At 47.7% G+C, this 19,653-nt stretch overlaps 1 protein-coding gene across 2 annotated transcripts in view; it reads right to left on the reverse strand.

The window, feature by feature from the left end:
* NSMCE2 (NSE2 SUMO ligase component of SMC5/6 complex) overlaps window positions 1-19,653 on the reverse strand; it is a 274,588-nt gene that overhangs the window by 210,555 nt on the left and 44,380 nt on the right. For both annotated transcript variants that reach the window (XM_075549276.1, XM_075549277.1), the window contains one exon: window positions 15,341-15,447. In XM_075549276.1, coding sequence (XP_075405391.1) covers window positions 15,341-15,447 — 107 coding nt within the window. The remainder of the gene's footprint in view (window positions 1-15,340; window positions 15,448-19,653) is intronic.

Raw genomic sequence — 19,653 nt, forward strand, 5'->3', positions numbered from 1 at the left:
ACGCCCCATAGTCTTCTCCAGCCTCCTCACAATTCAAATGGATCAACTCTTCTTTGGTTTTCCTTATTCGATGCACAACTTCAACATGCATATGAGGTGATTGAAAATACCATGGCTTGGATCAGGAACATCACAGTCCTGAAAGAAGCACCCTTGCTTTTCAACACTTGCAAGAGGTCTCGGAAAGCAGACTTTCCCAATCCAGCCCACAGGCTGTCTCTTGACTCCTGCTTCCACAAGCAAGATGAAAGCCTTGACAACGTCTATCTTTTCTGAGTTTATAGTTGATGTTACGTATTTGTCCAGTTGTGAGGATTTTTCTTTTCTTTATATTGAGTTGTGATCCATGTTGCAGCTTGATCTTCATCAGCAAGTGCTTCAAGTCCTCCTCACTTTCATCAAGAAAGGTTGTAACCAGTTCCCCCTTTCCACCCCCACCTTCACTCCACGCTCCCGGTATCACCACTCTCACCACTGGTCCCGAGGGGATCATCCATCCTGGATTCCCTGTGTTTCCAGTTCCAATCTGTACCAGTGTACATCCTCTGGTCTAGCCAGATTTGTAAGGTAGAATTGGGATCATGATAGTAGGGGGGGTAGGGCTGGGAGGAATCATTTAGTAACTAGAGGAAAGTTCTATGTTTCATCATTGCTACACTGCACCCTGACTGGCTCGTCTCCTCCCCAAGACCCTTCTGTAAGGGGATGTCCAGTGGCCCACAGATGGACTTTGGGTCCCCAATCTGCACTGCCCCTCATTCACAATGATATGATTTTTTTGTTCCTTGATGCCTGATACCTGATCCCTACTACTCCTTGTGATCACACAGGCTGGTATGCTTCTTCCATTTGGGCTTTGTTGCTTCTGAGCTAGATGGCTGCTTGTTTACCTTCAAGCCTTTAAGACCCCATATGCTATATCTTTTGATAGCTGGACACCATCAGCTTTCTCCAGCACATTTGCCTATCCACCCATTTGTCTTTCAGCGAGGGAACAGACAATAGAAAGGTGGGTGAAGGGAGACATTGGACTGTGTAAGATATGACAAAATAATAATTGATAAATTATCAAGGGTTCATGAGGGAGGGGGAGCAGGGAGAGAGGGGAAAAATCAGAAGCTGATACCCAAGGGCTCAAGTAGAAAGCAAATGTTTTGAGAATGATAATGGCAACAAATGTACAAATATGCTTGACACAATGGATGTATGGATGGATTGTGATAAGCATTGGATGAGCCCCCAATAAAATGATTAAAAAAAATAAAGTGTTAAAAAGCAAAAAAAAAAAAGTTTGTATTACCTACATATTGAAGGTTGTTAATAGGCCTTCCTCCAATCCTGACACCACATTCTTCTCTGTCTAGTGTAGCTTCTATGATGATTTTCTCAGCATAAAGATTAGGTATGGTGAAAGGATGCCACCCTGACGCACACCCTTCCTGACTTAAAACGAGACCATTCCCTTGTTCTGTTCACACAAGTGCCTGGTGATCCAGGTACAGGTTCCACACGAGCACAAAGAAGTGTTCTGGAATTGCCATTCTTCTCAAGGCCATCCAGAGTTTGTTCTGATCCACATAGTCAAAACACAAAACATCTCTTGGTATTCTCTGCTTTCAGTCAGGATCCAGCTAGCATCAGCAATAATAGCCTTTGTTCCACATCTTTTCTGAATCCAGCTTGAGGTTCTGGCCATGCCCTGTCAATGGACTGCTGCAACCATTGCTGAAGAAATTATACTCACACACGATATTAGTGATTCTGTGCATTCGGGTGGGTCACCCTTCTTTGGAAGAGGTATAAATATGGATCTCTTCCAATCAGCGCGATTTCTTAGCACAGTTGAGTGAGTGCTTCCTGTGCTTCATTGGCTTTCTGAAACAGTTCGATTGGTAGTCAGTCAATCCCTGAGGGTTTGCTTGAGGCTAATGCCTTCAGCACAGCTTAGACTGCTTCCTTCAGCGTCCTTGGCCCTGGACCATGTCACCTCTGGAAATAGTTGAACATTAACCAGTTGTTTGGTGCAGCGACTTTGTGTGTTCTTTCCATCTTCTTTCAATGCTTCCTGTATTGGTCAGTATTTTGCCCACAGAATCTCTCAAAATTGCAACTCAAAGTTTGGATTAGTTTTCCCTTGAGTGCTATCAGTTTAAGATATGCTAAATGTGTTCTTCTTTTTCTGGCTTTCTACATCTGTCTTTGCACATTTCAATATAACACTTGACTTTGTCTTCTCGAGCTGCCCTTTGGAATTTTCTGTTCAGCTCTTTGACTTCATCCTTTCTTCCTTTTGCCTTAGCTGCTCTATGATCAAGATCGAGTGTCAGAGCCTCTTCCGACGTCTGCTTTGATCTTCTCTTGAACGATGCAGGAGCCACCACATCAGACCCTACAAGCCCTCCCCCCACCCCCACCCCCTCAGGAAAGAATCGAGCAGCCCAGGGAGTGAGTGCTCCCAGTGATGTCGTCTGGGAAGGTTCTCTCTGGTCACAGTGAATTTTTTCATAAAAGCAGTTTCGCTCAAACCTTGTTTTTTGTGATGGGCAATTTAAGAGAACAGGGTGTAGCTGTAAAACTTTGTTTCCTGCTTAGGAAAATGCCACATAAACTGTTGTGATGTTGAACACAGTTTACAAGGACAACACTATGGGAAAAACTCAAATGTACAAGTGGTTTTCTCCTTTCAAAAAAGGTGAAATGTCCATTGATGACAAACCTCATTCTGGATGCCTGTCAACTTCTGAACGGAGGAAAATATCCACTCAATGCATTTGGAGTTTGTTCCACCAGGTCAGACTGTTAATCAAGCTTTCTATTTAGAGGTTCTGAAAAGATTGCATAACAGTATGTGATAACAAAAGCCTGATTTGTGGCAGACGGGAGACTGGTTTTGCCACCATGGCAATGCACCTGCTCACACAGCCATCTCAGTGCGAGTTTTGGGCAACAAGCAGCATGTCTCTCTTGCCCTGCAGAACTTACTCACCTAACCTCGCTCTGAGAGACTCGTTGCCTTGAACACAGAGGGACATGAAAGGACAGCGATTTGACGACACAGATGAGGTGAAGGAAAAAACAAGGGAGGTGCTGATGAATTTGAAAAATCTTTCCAAGAATGGACTCTCATATTTGACAAATATAGTAAGTGTAATGGAGAATACTTTGAAGGTGATAAGGTTGTTTTGTTAAAAAAAAAAAAAAAAGTATATACATAGCCCTGGAAAAAAAATCCGTTGGGCGGGGGAGGATACACCCTTTCCCCCTATGTAGTTATCATTGTATTGTTGTAATAAGGTATTTTCAATGAAGAAGTTGTTTGTCTTTAAAAATTCAATCATGCAACCTCCAGTTTCATTTCTGTCAACAAGACCATACTTTCCAACAATTGTTCCTTCTTTTTCGCTTCCAACTTTTGCAATCCAATAACCCAAAATTATCAATCCATCTTGATTGCATGTTGATTGCCTTCAGACTGAAGACAATGGTAAAATTCATCCATTTCTTCATCACTTGCTTTAAAACATGGTTCGTAATTTGAATCATAGCTCTATTGACAAGATTTCCTTGTAGGGGGATAGATATTATCCCATCACAGACAGTATTGTACTTCAAGGTTGAACTTGAAATATCCTTTTTGACGAAGAATGTGGCCGAATCAATTCCTCTTGAATCTGTCAAAGTGAACCATATGATTTTCTGACTTAAACAGCTAATTCCTCATGCCATGGTGACCCCCCAACCATAACATGATTTTCGTTGCTACTTCAGCACAGTCATTTTGCTACTGTTATGAATCATAGTGTAAACATCTGCTATGCACAAAGTACTTTCTTTGTTTTACATTTTATTAGGGGCTCTTACAACTCTTATCGCACAGCATGAGGAACGGTCTGAAAGGGTCGCGGCGTGAGGACGGTGGAGAACCACTGCTGTAGACTAGCTGCGTCTGAAGTGTAGCCGTGGAGAAGAATGTCGGACGTACCATGGAAGGCTTGAAGGACAGGCCGATCTGTGATGGAAGAAGTGCTCCTTAGAGACGAGATGGCAAGACTTCGTCTTACGCTCTTTGGCCGTGTTGTACGGAGAGACCGGTCCCTGGAGAAGGACATCATGTTTGGTAAAGAGGGGCAGCAGAGGAGGGGAAGGCCCTCGAGAAGATGGATTGGCACCATGGCTGCGTCAGTGGGCTCGGGCACAGAAACAATCGAGAGGGCCCAGGGCCGTGGAGTATTTCGTTCTGTTGTGCATGGGGTCGCTGTGGGTCAGAACCTACTAGATGGCACCTGACAACAACAACAACAACAACCACAGGTTCACTTTAGAGACATCGTTATCATTTTATGATAGAGAACACAATGTCGATATAAATTATTGAACGCGAGCTAATTTGCTGTGTAAACTTTTACCCAAAACACAATAAAATGTCCCCTAGAGAGAAAAACAAACAAACAAGAAAAGCAGCTAATTCCAGTCCATTTTGGTTCACGGATGCCTCGGATATTGGTCGTTATGCAGTCCACTTCATTTTTGACAATTTCCAATTTTCCTACATTCATACTTCCTACATTGCAACTTGCAGTTATTACTGAGTGTGTGCACCTGCTTCTTCTCATTTTGAGTCAGGCACCATCAGCACAGGCTTTTCTCCATCAAGGTCGTGGTGGTCAACTCTACTTTGAGAAGGCAGCTCTTCCTCAGTCGTGTTTTGAGTGCCTTCCAACCTAAAGGGCTCATCTTCTGGCCCTCTCTCTGACAAGCTTCTGCTTCCATCCCTGAAGTTTGCACCATCTGACGAACTGTCACTGCTATCCGGAAGGTTTTCAGTGGCTAAATCCCCCAGAGTGGACAGCCCATTCCTTCCTTGCAGTCTGTTCTTAATCTGAGAGCTCTGCTGAAACCTGTTCCCTTGGAGTGCCCCTGCTGGTATTTGAAATGCCAGTGACATAGCATCCAACATCACAGCAACACACCAGCCACCACAGGATGACAAACTGACAGACAATCGCTTCCTCTGAGTAGTCTCTACTACGAGAACTGAAGATTACTATTTTCATTGAGGTATTTTCAAACTCTTATTATGTTCAAATGTATAATATAAAATCTGTCATTTGAACCATCTTAACGTGTGTGATCCAAGGACACTAATTGCATTCATCCTGGGGGGGTCCCCACCACCACCATTTCCCAACGTTTCTCACCCACATCACAACATGGATCAGAGTGCCATTCCTTTTCATGACTGACTAGTGCTCTTTTGGTTGGTGCATCTCTGTGGGTGGACGTTGTGCTGCTTCTACCTTTTAGCTAGTATGAAGGACACTGCAATCACCCCTGGTGTATCCGTAGCTCTCCGAGGCCCTGCTTTCAGTTGTAGGCATCTAGGTAAGCGTGGGGTTTTTGGGTCACATGATAATGCTCTGAGGAGCCTGCAAACTTGTTCGCCAAGGCCCCAATTTCTCCACATCTTTGCCAACATTTGATCTTTTCCGGTTTCTGGTTTTGTTTCCATCATTGCCATCCCAGTGGGTGTGAGGAGCCCCTAGGTGACACAGAGGATTAAGTATTAGATCCCTAACGGAAAGGTTGTTTGCTGCAAACCCATGTAGAGATTCCTCAGCAGAGAGGCCTGGCAATCTCCTTCTGAAAGGTCAGAGCCTACAGGTGCAAGGTTCTGTTCCAGGGTCGACAGGACACCGGGAGCTGGCAATGAGTCCGGGGCAGCTCACTCAGTTTGGGGGTCTCAGGGAGGCACAGACGGCTTGGTCTGATCTTGGCTTCATGGGTGTGAAATATAGTTCACGGTGGTTTTGATTTGTATTTCCTTCCACAGAGTAGTTGAAGGATACATCTTAGTAGTTAACATCCATTTCATGACTTTAAAAAAAAAAGGCCCAGAAAGAAATGGACATAAATTTAGAACAAAATATTTGTACAGCGGCATGTCTGCAAAATTTGAGTGAAGACTTAAATATCTAAAGATATTTCAGTGACCCGGAATTACCAATGCTCTTCTCCTTAGCAGGACCCCCGTCTGCATTAGCAAGCAGATGGTGAAGGACATGCACTGGACACAAGCAGAGTGATGACAGTTGTGGTGGCGTGTGCTGTCAACTCCAGAGGGTTTTCTAGGCTGTCATCTTGAAGGGAGCAAGCCACCAGGTCTTGTTCTTGTGGAGCAGCTGGGTTGGTACGCCAAACCCTCCCCTTAGCAAGTGGGCACTCAACAATTATACCTCCAGGGCTCCCACTTACTCAATAGGAGACTTCAAATCCAACTGAACAGCCGTCCTTTTGGCCCAGCCAGGTCACTCTGACCTATTCAATCAGCCCCAGCACCGTTCCCTTGGCCCACAGACAGAGCGCTCCTTTCAAGGAAGGCTGCCTGCGACCCCCTCTCTGGCAACTGGGTCTCTGGCCTCTTCCTATGGCTGCCCGCTGACCACCCTACTCAGTGACATCTCTCTGACTCAGCATTCTCTCCAGAGACTATGTGACCAAGGAAATGACTGCTCTTTGATAGACTTTTCTGAGTAACCTTATAAATCAGTAACAACACCAAGACCCACTGCCACTGAGTTGGTTCTGACTCACTGAGAGAGACGCTGAGGAGAACTGCCCCGGTGAGCTTCTGGGGCTGTAACTCGACAGACGTAGGCTGCTCCCTCTTCTTCCCAGAGCAACCCAACACTTAGCTCATTCGTTCACAGGGGAAGCTCCCCATTTGTTAAGAGGTAGCTTGGTTTCAGGGCTTCCATACATTGTCTTGTCATCGTGTGCTATCACCTCCGAGTTAAGAAGCCACCAAGGCTCAGAGCCAGGATGCAGGAAAACCAGACTTTTTACGTCAGGGGCTCCTGACTTTTCCCTGAATTTCTGAAGCATTTTAAGGAGGTTCGTTAGCACATTGTAGTAGTGTTGGAAATACTTTTGTGGCTATTTTGTGTTCACATGCCAAAGGGCATGTGCATCTTCATTGAACTAAACATATGAATGGCCCCAAGCGAACAAGTGCATTGTGAAGGCACAACTGCTTCCTGCTCCACTCTGAATGGGCATTCGTTCTGCCATCAGCCGTAGCATTTGGAGAAGCAGCCCCAGTTCACACTACTCCCCGCCTCCCGTCCACCACCAGCCCATCCCGACCCCTCCCCAGAAGCCAGGCAGACAGTGGGGCAAGATGCAGATTACAGGGTTGAGGGTTAATTACAGATTGAGGGTTAGAAGTCTGATAGGAAGGAACCTAAAACACCTCTAAAATACAGGTTAACGTGCTCAATGGTCTCTGCGCCCAGTCAGAAATATGCAAGTTTGCGGTACTAAGACGTTCAGGTGGTTAATGCACTCAGCTGCTGAGCAAAAGGCGGAAGGGTCGAGTCCACGTACCTCGGAAGGAAGGCCGGGTGCTCTATGCACTGAAGCCCTGCAGCACCCAGTCCTACGCTGATACACATATGGTTGCCCGCCCTGAGTCGGAATCACCTCAATGGCCACTGGTGATTATTGTACTGATGAACCTCCCTATGATCGGAAATAACCAAGGATACGGGCGGCCAGGCTGGCTGGGTCCCACTGCAGCAGAGTGACTGGCCATCACACTGGCAGCCCAGGCCCAGTCAGAGTGAGAAGGTAAGCCAGGCCCAGCAGAGACCTTCAGGGGCTTGCCTACTGTTCCTGGGTCCTTCTGCCCATTCCACCCCCCTAAGAGCTCGTGCCCAAACGCCTCCCTCTCCATTCTCCTGAGACCACAGTGGGCACTCTGGTGGCTTCCCTCCTGCTGTTAATGACTCCTAGTGACCACCTGCGCCAAGGCCGGGCGCTTTCCTGACCTCCCTTCTCCAAGATGCATGTCAGTCGGGTGTGTGATGCCTTCCCAGGGGCCTGGTGTGCCCCAGAGGGTCTGCCACCAACCAGCGGCTGGGCCCTTCTTGCCACTTCCTCTGTAAAAAACCAGGGGTGAGACCATGGTGACATTTCTGCGAAACATTGGGCTCTGCCCCAAAAGGACTGTTTCTGAGGACATGACTGACTCCCTTCTGCAGAAGCACAATGCATAGGAGAGCAAGCAAAAGGCTTCCACATGGTTAAGGAAATGCCTCCACTCGTGCGTTTCCCCAAACTTATTGGGCCTCAAGCCCTTCTCCTGTTACATTTATTCACGTCCTGGGGAACAGTGATAGAGAACGGCCAACCTGGGAATCCAAGACAATGGCATCCGGATTCTTTCCTATAACAGAAGCAACCCAATGAGTGCAATTCCATACCCAGGCCTAAGGGGCCCTGGGGGTGCAGTGGGTTAGGCTGCCAGGCATAAGGTTGGGGGTTCAAACCCACCAGCCACTCTGAGGGCGAAGGATGAGGCTGGCGGCTGCCGTAAAGATATACTATCTCGGAAACCCTATGTAGCACAGTTCTCAAGCATATTTGCCCTACTGCCCCTCAGAGGGAGAAACACCACTGCTCGCCTGGGTCATGACAAACCTTTCTACTATAGCCCCTCAAGCAGGGTAACAACGTGTAAGTGTCTGCTTGTGCACCTGGATCATTCACTCGATATAGCCCACTTTAGGAAACACTGCCGTATAGGATTGGTAGGGGTTGGAACCAACCCAATGGCAGGAAGTTTGGGAGGGTTCCTTGTTGTTTTATCCAGACCTAACTTTACAGATTAGGTCCAAATACTACCAAAGGCAGCCTTCATCGAAGAAGAACTGTGCAGGGAGTGCTAACGTAGTGTCGTACACAGTAAAAAGCATCCTCATGCTTCAGGGACAAGTGACTATTGTTTCCTTGTTATGGGACACTCCTGCAGGAATAAGTGAGGCCGTCTGAGGAAAAAGCAGGTCAGAAGAAACCACTCTGGAGAGAGCTGGGGCAGGAGTGGATGAGGGCAATCTCCAGTCCGTGCCCAGCTGGCTCCGAAGGAGAGAGGTTCTCCTGATTTCACTCCCCTATGCTCTCTCAAGCCCTGTGGGATCGTGGGGGCATATTGGGCTGTGATTCACAAGGTCAGCAGTTCGAAACGACCAGCCACTCCACAGGAAATAGATGGGGCTCTCAACTCCCCGAAATAGCTACAGTCTGGGAAACCCACAGGGCACCTCTACCTGTCCTGTAGGATCCCTAGGGTCGGAATCGACTCCATGGCAGGGAGTCTGATGGAACCCTGGTGGCCTCCTGGGTAAGAGGCTAGGTTGCTAGCCTCCAGGGCAGTAGTCTCGAAGCCAGCAGTCCTTCCACAAGAGAAAGTTGGAGTTTCCTACTCCCGTAAAGAGTCAGCGTCTCGGAAACTCACAGGGCAGCTCTGCCCTGCTGTAGAGGGTCGCTAGGAGTCAGCTCGGACTCGACGGCAAGGAGTTTGGGTATTTTGTTGTTCTCGCTCCTTCCTGAGATTCCCTGGACGGCTGACTGCACTTGTGCTCAAGAATCTCCTCGCTGCCAGCCGGGGCCCCACCCGCCCGACCCTCCTGCCTCTCTCGTCAGTGATTCGCAGTGTCCAGGGCAGGGGGGTGCATTCTTCAGCCAGGAGGTCACCAAGGGCAGGGATTCACCCCCTCTGGCCTGGACCTCACTTCAGGCCCCGTCAGACGAACTTCTGGTTCTCTATCCCTGCCAGTTTGTGAGCCGCCCCATCGGTTTCACGTGAAAGTTATGGAGCTTAAGGAACCTCTCACGTGTCAAGTTGTGCACAACGCAAACTTACCGGTCGATAAAGGGTGTGGAGGTGGAGGAAGTGATACGTCAAAAACAGTCGATGTGAGTTGCACAATGACGGACGGAGCTGAGGTAAGTGATACCTTTGACCCACCTTGTTCTTTTATTGTAGCTCAGATTGTGTTGATTTCAACAGCTTAGGCACAGCGCAGCTCCACTCTTCTAAATCCCCATCTGCTGCCTTTAAAGGGCAGAGGAAACGGAAAGGCCAGCTTATGGTGTCAAACCCACAGCTCGCCGGGCACATCCACCAAAATTTCTACCGACAGACCCCAGGAGACTGATTCCACACCCATCATGTTAAGAAGCAAAAGATTTCCCCAGGCTTTTGGTAGGAATTGTTATTGTGACTTTCAAAAATAAATAAATAAAAGAGTCTCTGGCTGGGATCCAATTGACGAGTTTTCAATCTTACACAATCTACAAGCGGTCCAAGAGAGTCTTGGGGGGGGGGGGGCATTCGAGCAGCACACGCACTAAAGAAGGGCAGCCGAGTAAAATTATGTAATTACGGAGTTTGCTAACATATTTATCATTCAAAATATCATACAACCTGCCAGCTCGCGTTACTTTTGCTAAGCTCGTGGATCACGCGAGGAGCTATGGTGGCAGAGTCCAGAGTGCATCGGCTCCATGGGAGAAAGGCATGGCGGCATGCCCCTCAACGTTACAGCCTGGAAACCCCGGCGGGGCCGTTTTCTCCATCCCACGGGCGCTCTGGGTGGGAACCGACCGACAGCCCCCAACAGCCGCCATCCAGTCAACTCACACTCCGGGAGACCTTAGGACAAGGGCACGAGCTGTCTGCCCCTAAGGCAGCCATCCAATTGGGAGTCTAAACTTACTGCTCAACAACAACAACAAAAAACCACAACAACCCACTCAAAAAGCTCCCTGTCTCCCAGCCCATTCCAACTCACGGCAGCCCTGTCCCTGTGGGTTTCCAGTGCTGTACGTCTTGAAGGGAGTGAGTGGGCAGCAGCATCTTTCTGACCTTGAGGTGCACAGCCTGCCCCTGCACCATGACCCCAGCAGGCTTCTTTCCCGTAAAGCACAGAAGATGCCTGGGGCTGCCCTGACTCACAGGACAGCAGGCAGTGGTGCCTTTTATCAGGCCCTTCCATGGCTCCTGCCCTTTTTCTGTTTGGTTATCTTTTTTGGGGGGTGGCATTTTCTTGCGTTTTAGGGGAAAGCTTGCACAGTAAATTAGCTTTCCCGGCAATAACTCGTGTATAAACTTCGGTTACCTCCAAGTGCCAGCACAAGGGTGCAATCCCCTAATGGCTTGGCACTCCTCACTCTCCCCTGGGCTCCTGCTTCTAGCCATCTCCCCTACCTATCGTCTCATCTTTGGGTGGGGGCAAATGTTGCCCTTTGGATCACCTGTGAGGAAGCTTCAAAAAGTTTGTGGGGAAAACTCCCTCAACTCTTTGTTCCGTTTTTCCGTGAGCCTGTGGAAGCCTCCTCATGGAGTTGACTATTCCAAAAGAGCACGTTCCTCTCCGGGGCTGTTGTTTTATTTCGCAGGCCTGCTCACCCATCGGCTGGAAGGGGGACTCCGGAGGGCCTGCAGTTCCAAGGGGGACTTGAGACGAAGGAAGACTCTCAGACTGGCTTCCTCCAATCTCTTAGACAAGTCTGGTGGTTTCTATTTTTATTTTATTTTATCCTCCATTTTCACCCATTTCTATGTTTGTTTCATTTGTTGTACATCTTTTCCCCATTCTAACCAAGGCCTCCTATATGGTGGTCCAGGTCAGAGGGTTCAAGAGTGTTAGGCAGGCAACATCTTGTTCTTCTGGCCACAGGTTAGAGGAGGCTGACACCTGTCTTATGCCATGAGGATTAAGAGTTTTTAGTTCTTGAATGCTTCCTCCCCTCCCACTACCATGACCCCAATTCTATCTTATAAACCTGGCTGGACCAGAACATGTATACTGGTACATAATTGCTCACAACACAGGGAATCCAGAACAGATAAACCCCTAAGGACCACTAAGGGGAGAAGCAATACTAGGAGGGTAAGGAGGGGGTGGGTTAAGAAGGAACCGATTACAATGATCAACATATGACACACCCGCCCAGGGGGACAGACAGCAGAAAAGTGGGTGAAATGAGACAATGGTCAGTGTAAGACATAAGAACAAAAAAGAGAATAAATTCTAAATTCTCAAAGGTATATGGGGGAGGGAGGGGGGAAATTAGGAAATGATGCTAGGGGCTCAAGTAGAAAAATAATGTTTTGAAAAAGAAGATGACAACATATATACAGATGTGCCTGACACATGGATGGATGCATGCCTTGTGATAAGAGCTGTAAGAGCCCTTAATAATTTTTTAATGTTTTTAAATGGCAGAGACTGCCTGCCCACATGATGAACTTTCATCATCTCTTAGTTGAAAAAAAAAAAAACCCACACGTGTCAGACAATGGATTTAAGGATCTCCTGAATTAAATAGCTGTACCCCTATCACAGGACTGGGATGACAGGGTTTGGTTAAAACAAACACACAAACTCACGTCAGAAGTAAGAACGCATGGCCATGGTGTTCAATGAGTACACGACAATAGCAAGTCCCGCTGGCCGTGCTGAACCAGCGAAGCCGCTTAAGGAGGCCAGTTTCAGGAAGCCCTCGATTCTTCATCAACCACTAACATGACTCACAGGACCGATCCAGGTGGGTACGCAGAGAATGAGCCAGTGGCTCACCTTCAGCCACTCAACTAGTCTCTCCCTGTTTAGCGTTTGCTATATAAAGGGCTCTCGGCGACCCCTTCTTTGGCCTCATGTTCTCAAAATCAAGTCACTGGATTGCCCGAGGCACTCTGGGACTCTACCAGGAACACCATCAGCAGTGAAATGTTTTCATTTCATGCGAAAGTCACAGAGACGAAGACGTGGCCCAGGACATGTGACTCTCGTGGCAGGTTAACTCTCACTTCCTCAGGAAGGAGTCTCCAGGTTCCCAGGATGTCACCGGGGCGCTCAGTCATTGACACCCCCGGCACACGAGGCATTCCTTCCCTTTGGCAGGCCACGCCACCTGCCACCGTCAAGGCGATTCCGACTCTTCCTGGAATTTTTTCTTTTAGTGCTCACTCGCTGCATAGTATTCCCTCTACAAACTAGCAGGAACGGTGTTCCAGGATTTGTTTATTTGTCTCAGGGGCCTGAAATAAATGCTGATTCTGAAAAAAATACCCTGGGATCTTCGAATGTAGCAGCTCCATTTCCTTAAAGGACAAAGAAAGGCAATCTGAGAGCTTTTGTGTAATGCCAAAGGGATTTGTGGGTAAGCCACTCTCTGCCTCTAAGGTTCCAAAGTAAATGTCTAACAGCCATACATCTAAAGCAGAGGCATGTAGCTTCAGAATCCCATAGAAGGTTGGGATGTGAGGATGTTTCTTTCTAAAAATAGGCCCTACTGTTCTTGACTGATTGAAAAAGGCTTGGTCGTCTCTGTTTATTGTTTTGCGGGGACAAACCCTGCCTGTGGCGGCATGAGATTTCATAAAAAGGGGGAGTACAGATACTTTCAAATTAACTGCGGGAGCGTGGATCAGAGCCTGGGCAAAGATTGTGGAAACGGAAGCGAGGTACCTCCCCAAAAGTCTACAATGAAGCAGAAGGTTGCACAGGGCTGCTGGGAGGCTCCCCAAACTGCCTCCTTGTTTCAGCATCTGACTGAAAACCATGTTTTCTCTTTCGAGGCCAGGAACAACTCCCACTGTAACTGGATAAGCCAACAGCGAACACTCAAAGCACTCTTGAATCCCAGCAGGACAGCACAAAGTCAGGACAACATAGACGGCTTTCAAACAGCGGCCAACCGTGTTTCTCAAGGAAGGTCCTATTCCATTGCTCCAAGTAGACTTAAATATCTGGGCAAAGGTATTAATAATACTATCTTATCTTGCCATCAGAGTCTAGAATTTCAAAGTATTCTAATCCAGGGTATCTAATCTCATACGACATTGTGAAATGGGCAGGCCAGGAATTGTCTAGCCTGGAATCAGTTTCTTGAAGTGGGACATTTGCTTTTTTATTGCAAAACTACCTGACACAGTTACAGATCCTAAAGAACAACAAGAAATCGACATGAAGCTCTTCGACACCAAAACTGGATTTTCTCACCTAATATCTTAGGTTGTCATATTTGCACAATGTGAAGGTGGAAGATAAAAAGGCCCGTCACATGGGTTCTTTCTAAAGGAAAGGTCAAAGCAAGATCGAGCCGCACAGCTGGCCAAACTCCGCTCGCTGGTCGCCAACACAAGCTCTCTATCACTGCACAGCCACTCTGGTTCTTGTGAAGTCAGCGGTTTTCTAGCCTGGGTCCATATTCCACCAACTTTACCAAAAATCCTGGGGCTCCAATGAGCTCAGCGAACCCATTTCACAGGCTGAAATCTGGTACCATTTTCATCTTTTGCTAGGGACGAAATACAGTAGCAGGTCTAGCAGTCATGATGGCTAGAAATATGAGAATTTTATAAGTTAAATCGGTTCAGTTTGGGGCGGTAAGCAGCTACTCTTAAAGCGAGCTCCCTGATACTCCGCTTCATAGGATTGTACTGGGTTGCCACTGAATCCGTGTGGCTCATGGTGAATTCCCTGTGCGCAGAGTAGACCACACAGGCGTTCCAAAGCTGTGACCTCCCAGAAGCGGATCACCAGGCCTGTCTTCTGAGGAGCCTCGGGGTGTGTTAGAACTGTCAACCTCTAGGCTAAGTGGATTGCTTAACCACTGGCGCCACCCAGGGGCTCCTTCAATTAATCAATACTAACCATAAAATATAGAAAAGCCGTATGCAACCAGGCGGTACCCATGCACTTGGTGTGTGTGCTAGATTTCTATTCCTATTTCCTTGAGGAGCAGTATTTGAGTTTTGCAATTTTCCCATAGCTACACATATAAAAAGACAAATATAGAAACGAGAAGCACAAGAGCACCCTATTACCAGGTGAACTCAGATCAGTGCGACAGGGAGTTTCCACTGGCCCAAGGACAAAGGACTTCTCAGAAACAAGACTGCAATCGTATTGCTCACATCTTAGTCAATAGAGCGCTGACAAGGATGTGCTAGGGCTCCCACCTCCACTGCCTCGTGCCGCTGGACTCAACAAAGATATGTTTGGCTCCCAGAAAAGCCAAAATGCCAACCTTCTTTATTTCTAAACTCGCTCGAAAGATCTCTCCTATTGTCTGGTTGCCTGGATGTTGCAATCGCTGCAGAGTAGTTAAAACTGGAGAATGAGTAACCAAACCTGGTTGAGATGGAATGCTGAAACAGGAATAACAATTGGGGGGGAGGCGAAAGTTGTATATGGTTTTTGGGAACTTATAAACAATTTAGACTAGACATCTCAAGGCATGGACTGCACGAAAGCTGAAGCCAACAGAATCTCTGAAAGTAACCTAGGGGGCCCAGCTGGAAGAAGATTTCAGATTCCTACTCCATGAGATTTCCTGGTTAGGAGGAAATGAATAGCTGCTACGGTAAGGATAAGGAAATATTAAAGGTTAGAGAAGAATTTTGATTTTATGTTCATAGCACTAGGCTGGCCAGTTGTAACCAATTATAACCAAATGAGTGACGGCGAATAACCACCAGTATTAAACTTACATGACTTATTGCAGACTGGACAGCCTTTATGTAATGGCTAAGCTCCCGATCCATTGCAGCAAACTCAACCATCGCCTTGTCCATACTGTATTCACTACTCACTTCAGCTGAAAGACAAAAACGGAACAGGGGAAAGATAGCAATGGTGACTTTCCACTTACAGTCCTGTCGCTGAGAAAGATTCTGCCACTCTTACCCACCTGGACTTTTCAGTGCTTCAGTGGCACCCCACTACAACATGATACTCCCACCCGGCTACTGGCAAAGCCCATTTTTAATAAAGGTTGGGAAAAAAAAAAAAGAATCACAAAGACCATCTTAAAGCCTATGTAGGCGACTAGTTGACATGGACATTGTCACGGCCGCTCGTCAAGATGGCCTAGAGAATTTCCTCTGGGGAGACCCAAAGCCCATTGTAGGCCACTGGAGATCCCCTTACAGAAGGGTATCGGGGAGGAGACGAGCCAGTCAGGGAGCAATGTAGCAATGATGAAACATACAACTTTCCTCTAGTTCCTAATGCTTCCTCCTCCTCCACTATCATGATCCCAATTCTGTCTTACAAATCTGGCTAGACCAGAGGATGTACACTGGGACAGATAGGAACTGGAAACACAGGGAATCCAGGACAGATGATCCCTTCAGGACCAGTGGTGTGAGTGGCAATACTGGGAGGGTAGAGGGAGGGTGGGTTGGAAAGGGGAAACCGATTACAAGGATCTACATGTGACCTCCTCTCTGGGGGATGAACAACAGAAAAGTGTGTGAAGGGAGATGTTGGACAGGGCAAGATATGACAAAATAATAATTTATAAATTATCAAGGGTTCATGAGGGAGGGGGAAGCGGGGAGGGAGGTGAAAAAATGAGGAGCTGATGCCAGAGGCTTAAGTGGAAAGCAAATGTTTTGCGAATGATGAGGGCAATGAATGTACAAATGTGCTTTACACAATTGATGTAGGTAAGGGTCGTGATAAGAGTTGTATGAGCCCCTAATAAAATGATTTTTTTAAAAGAATTTCCTCTGGTTCTTTGTCTTCAGTCTCGGGCCTCCCCCTTCTCCCCGACTTTCTGAAGCCGGCCAAGGCAGTCGGATTGTCCTTGGAGGTGGACTGGGCTTGGCACCACTTTCAGCCATGGGAGAGCTGCGTTTGCTTTACAAGCAGCTTCCAGGTCTCCTCCGGCAGGTGTCTTTGGTGGCCTCTGGCTACACTACTCACCTGTATCCCTCAGCAGTGCTGCCCATATTCATGCCTAGAACCCTCGCCAAGGCTGCCTGTCAAAACAACCGGGCTCTTCCCTTCAGCCATTCCCGGGAGCCTCTGCAGTAGTCTCATCAGTCCTGGTTTTCAAACTGCTGACTGCTTTAGGTCCAACTCGCAACCATGGCAGGGAGCCCGAGTGCTGTAAGGTGACACCCTGGGCTACAAACTGCAAGGTCAGCAGTTTGAAACCACTGGCCGCTCTGTGGGAGAAAGAGGACGCTTTCTGTTTCCGTAAAGATATGTGGTCGTAGAAGCCTGCAGCGATGGTGCTGCCCTGTCCTGTAGGGTTGCGATGAGTTGGGATCCACGTGATGGGAGCACGTCGTGAGCCTTCGATCATGAAAATTATCTTCCTGTTTATCTTTGCAAAACCTTTTATAATAGGTAATAGTTGTTCACTGCTATCGAGTTGGGCCCCAACCCATGGCAGCCCTAAACACAATAGGATCGAACTACTGTGATCCACGGGTCTTTCAGTGACTGATTTGGAGAAGTAGGTTGCCAGGCCTTTCTCCCTAGTCGTTCCAAGGGGAGCAGCTTTGCTGAAACCAAGAAGGGAACAGTCCTGGAAGGATTCAGGTAGCAGAGATACTTCTGGGTAGAGCTGGGAGTCAAAGCCATTTTTATGATCCGTACCCTTGCTCGTCCTCCCCCAGCCAAACCGGGTCTGGCCAGGCGAGGACTATTCACATCTCGTCAGTGTAACGCCACCCTAGAAATATCTACTTGTTACACTCGGCCCTTGCTTGTGCTAACCAAGCAGACTGAAGCTCCATGTGAACATTCACGTGGGAGTCAATAAGCACATGGGCAGCCTCATGGGGAGACCTCGGGGGAATCGGCAAGCCCTGTGTCACACGGCTGGCCAATGAATACAGCAACTGCTTCAAGAATTCAGCACAATAGCAAGCTGAAATATGCCCCCCTGCCTTTGCCCCATCCAAACAAGTCCAGAGGGCACAGATAAGCTCTGATTCATGTTATAAAACTATAATCATTTCCGCAAGTGTGCCAATGTCCAGGCTGCCCTCCTGCACGCCTTCATGCCTGGACCCGGTGGCCCTGGCCAGGATGGGCCCATGCCCCAGGGACCAGCAGCATTATACCGACACTTCAGAAGTGCCACGCAGACCAGGAGAGGCCGAAGCATTCAAACCATTCTCGAGGGTTTGGGCTTTGTTTGTTCCCAGCTCAGCGGCACACCCAAGACAAGCACAGAAAGAGGCCTGCTGGGGGAGCGCTTCTGTAGACATGGAAGCGTGGGACACTTCAAGATGGCCTTGAATGTCTTGAAGCTGGCACGTGTATGACTTTCTAAAGTCACACAATAACCTGTTATGCAATCTAGGCAGCCACTCTGTCTGTCGGGCATGTCATCTGTTACTCAATGTCAGAATGAACTAACAGCAGGAATGTACCATTACTGCTCTCTCCAATTTTCTGAAGTGTTGAGGAGGCATGAGACTTACACGGCCCGTCAAACATGAAGCAGACATTCAGAGCCATAATCAAATTCAAGTGACAACAAGACTGATTCATGTAACTTCGATGAGGGGAAGCGACAAGTATAAAAGTAAAATAATAGCAATCACTGGTGAATGTCCTGAACAGGAAAAAAAAAAACAAAAGCCAAACCTACTGCCATCAAGCTGATCCCAACCTCTGAGTGACCCTGTAAGATAGGGTGGAACTGTCCCCTAGGGTTCCCAAGGCTGGCAAAGAGACTGTCTCGTTGTTCTGCACCCCACCTCATCTTTCTCCCTTCGAGAGGGCTAACAGATCCCAATGGCCGCCTTTCCGGTTAGCTTCTGAGCACTGCTTAACCTCGGTGCTACCTGAGGTCCTCGAATATGCGCAACCAGGGGGCAGAATGAAGGAGAAAAGCTGAGGCTGAGAAAGAAAAGGAGACAAACTAGTTATTTTAACAGATGAAGGCTCAAGTAAGACAAATGCCAGGTCCTCTGTGGCTAAGAGGCCCAGGATGTCCACCTGAAGCAATGAGGTCATTCTTATGTTGCACAGCAAGAACACGTGAGAGCCTGCCCAGCCCAAATTCAAGACTCTCGAAAGTCTCTTCATATCTCACATCCTCAATCGAGTGCCATTTCCAAGGCCACGGGTTAAAAAGCAGGAGGGGGATCAGAAAGTCTTTATCTTGGCATCTCCAAGATAACCAATCGTCAGACAAATCAAGCCAGCCGGCAACCAGTTCAGCAAGAATGGAAGGTAGTAGAACTAAGTCATGTAGCTTTCTTACCGGCTGCGATGAGTAAGGCCCCTCCCAGGCCACACTTGGCCACAAACCAGAGAGAAATCGGCTGTTCTTCAGACATGAAAATGAAGGCATCTCCCTCTCCTACCCCCCCCTCCCCGCCAATTTTCATACACATCAGCCCCTCTCTATCCCACCAGGCAGCCACCTGCCTTGCACACAGTTCCCTATGGTGTCAGCCACCAAATTCTCTTCTAGGATCTCCCCAGTACGGAATAGAATGAAATACTTAATGCCTTATAGGCCCACGAAACTGCTTTATCTTTACGGAGAGAGAGAGAGTTATAGTTAGTTAAGGAGGAACACCCTCGAGATAAATTGCACCTATTCCTATCCCCTTTAACTTCATGTCTCTCATTCGACTGCAGTTTTGCTCATCGTCAAGCTATTTCCAGAAATTTTGCCCTACACAAATAAAAATTACAGAATGAGGTGGTTTTAATCCTACAAAGCCTTCTCAGGCATGTCTCTACAGGGTCACTTCCAATTACATACAATTGAATACATTCAACACCATGTATTTTATGAGTAAACTACCAGGCTCAAGCCATGGCATTTTCAGCTACTCATAATGCATAAGGAAGCTTGCAAAAGGATTGATGCATTTGAATTACGGTGCTGATGAACAAGGAAAGCACAGGGGCTGCCAGAACAAACGGATCTGTCTTGGAAGAAGTACAGCCAGAATGCTCCTTAGAAGCAAGCCTGGAGAGACTCTGTCTCAAGTACTCTGGGCATGGGATCAGGAGAGACCAGTCCTGGAAAAGGGCCACCACG

The sequence above is a fragment of the Tenrec ecaudatus genome, chromosome 5 (assembly GCF_050624435.1).
Source record: "Tenrec ecaudatus isolate mTenEca1 chromosome 5, mTenEca1.hap1, whole genome shotgun sequence".
NCBI classification, from domain to species: domain Eukaryota; kingdom Metazoa; phylum Chordata; class Mammalia; order Afrosoricida; family Tenrecidae; genus Tenrec; species Tenrec ecaudatus.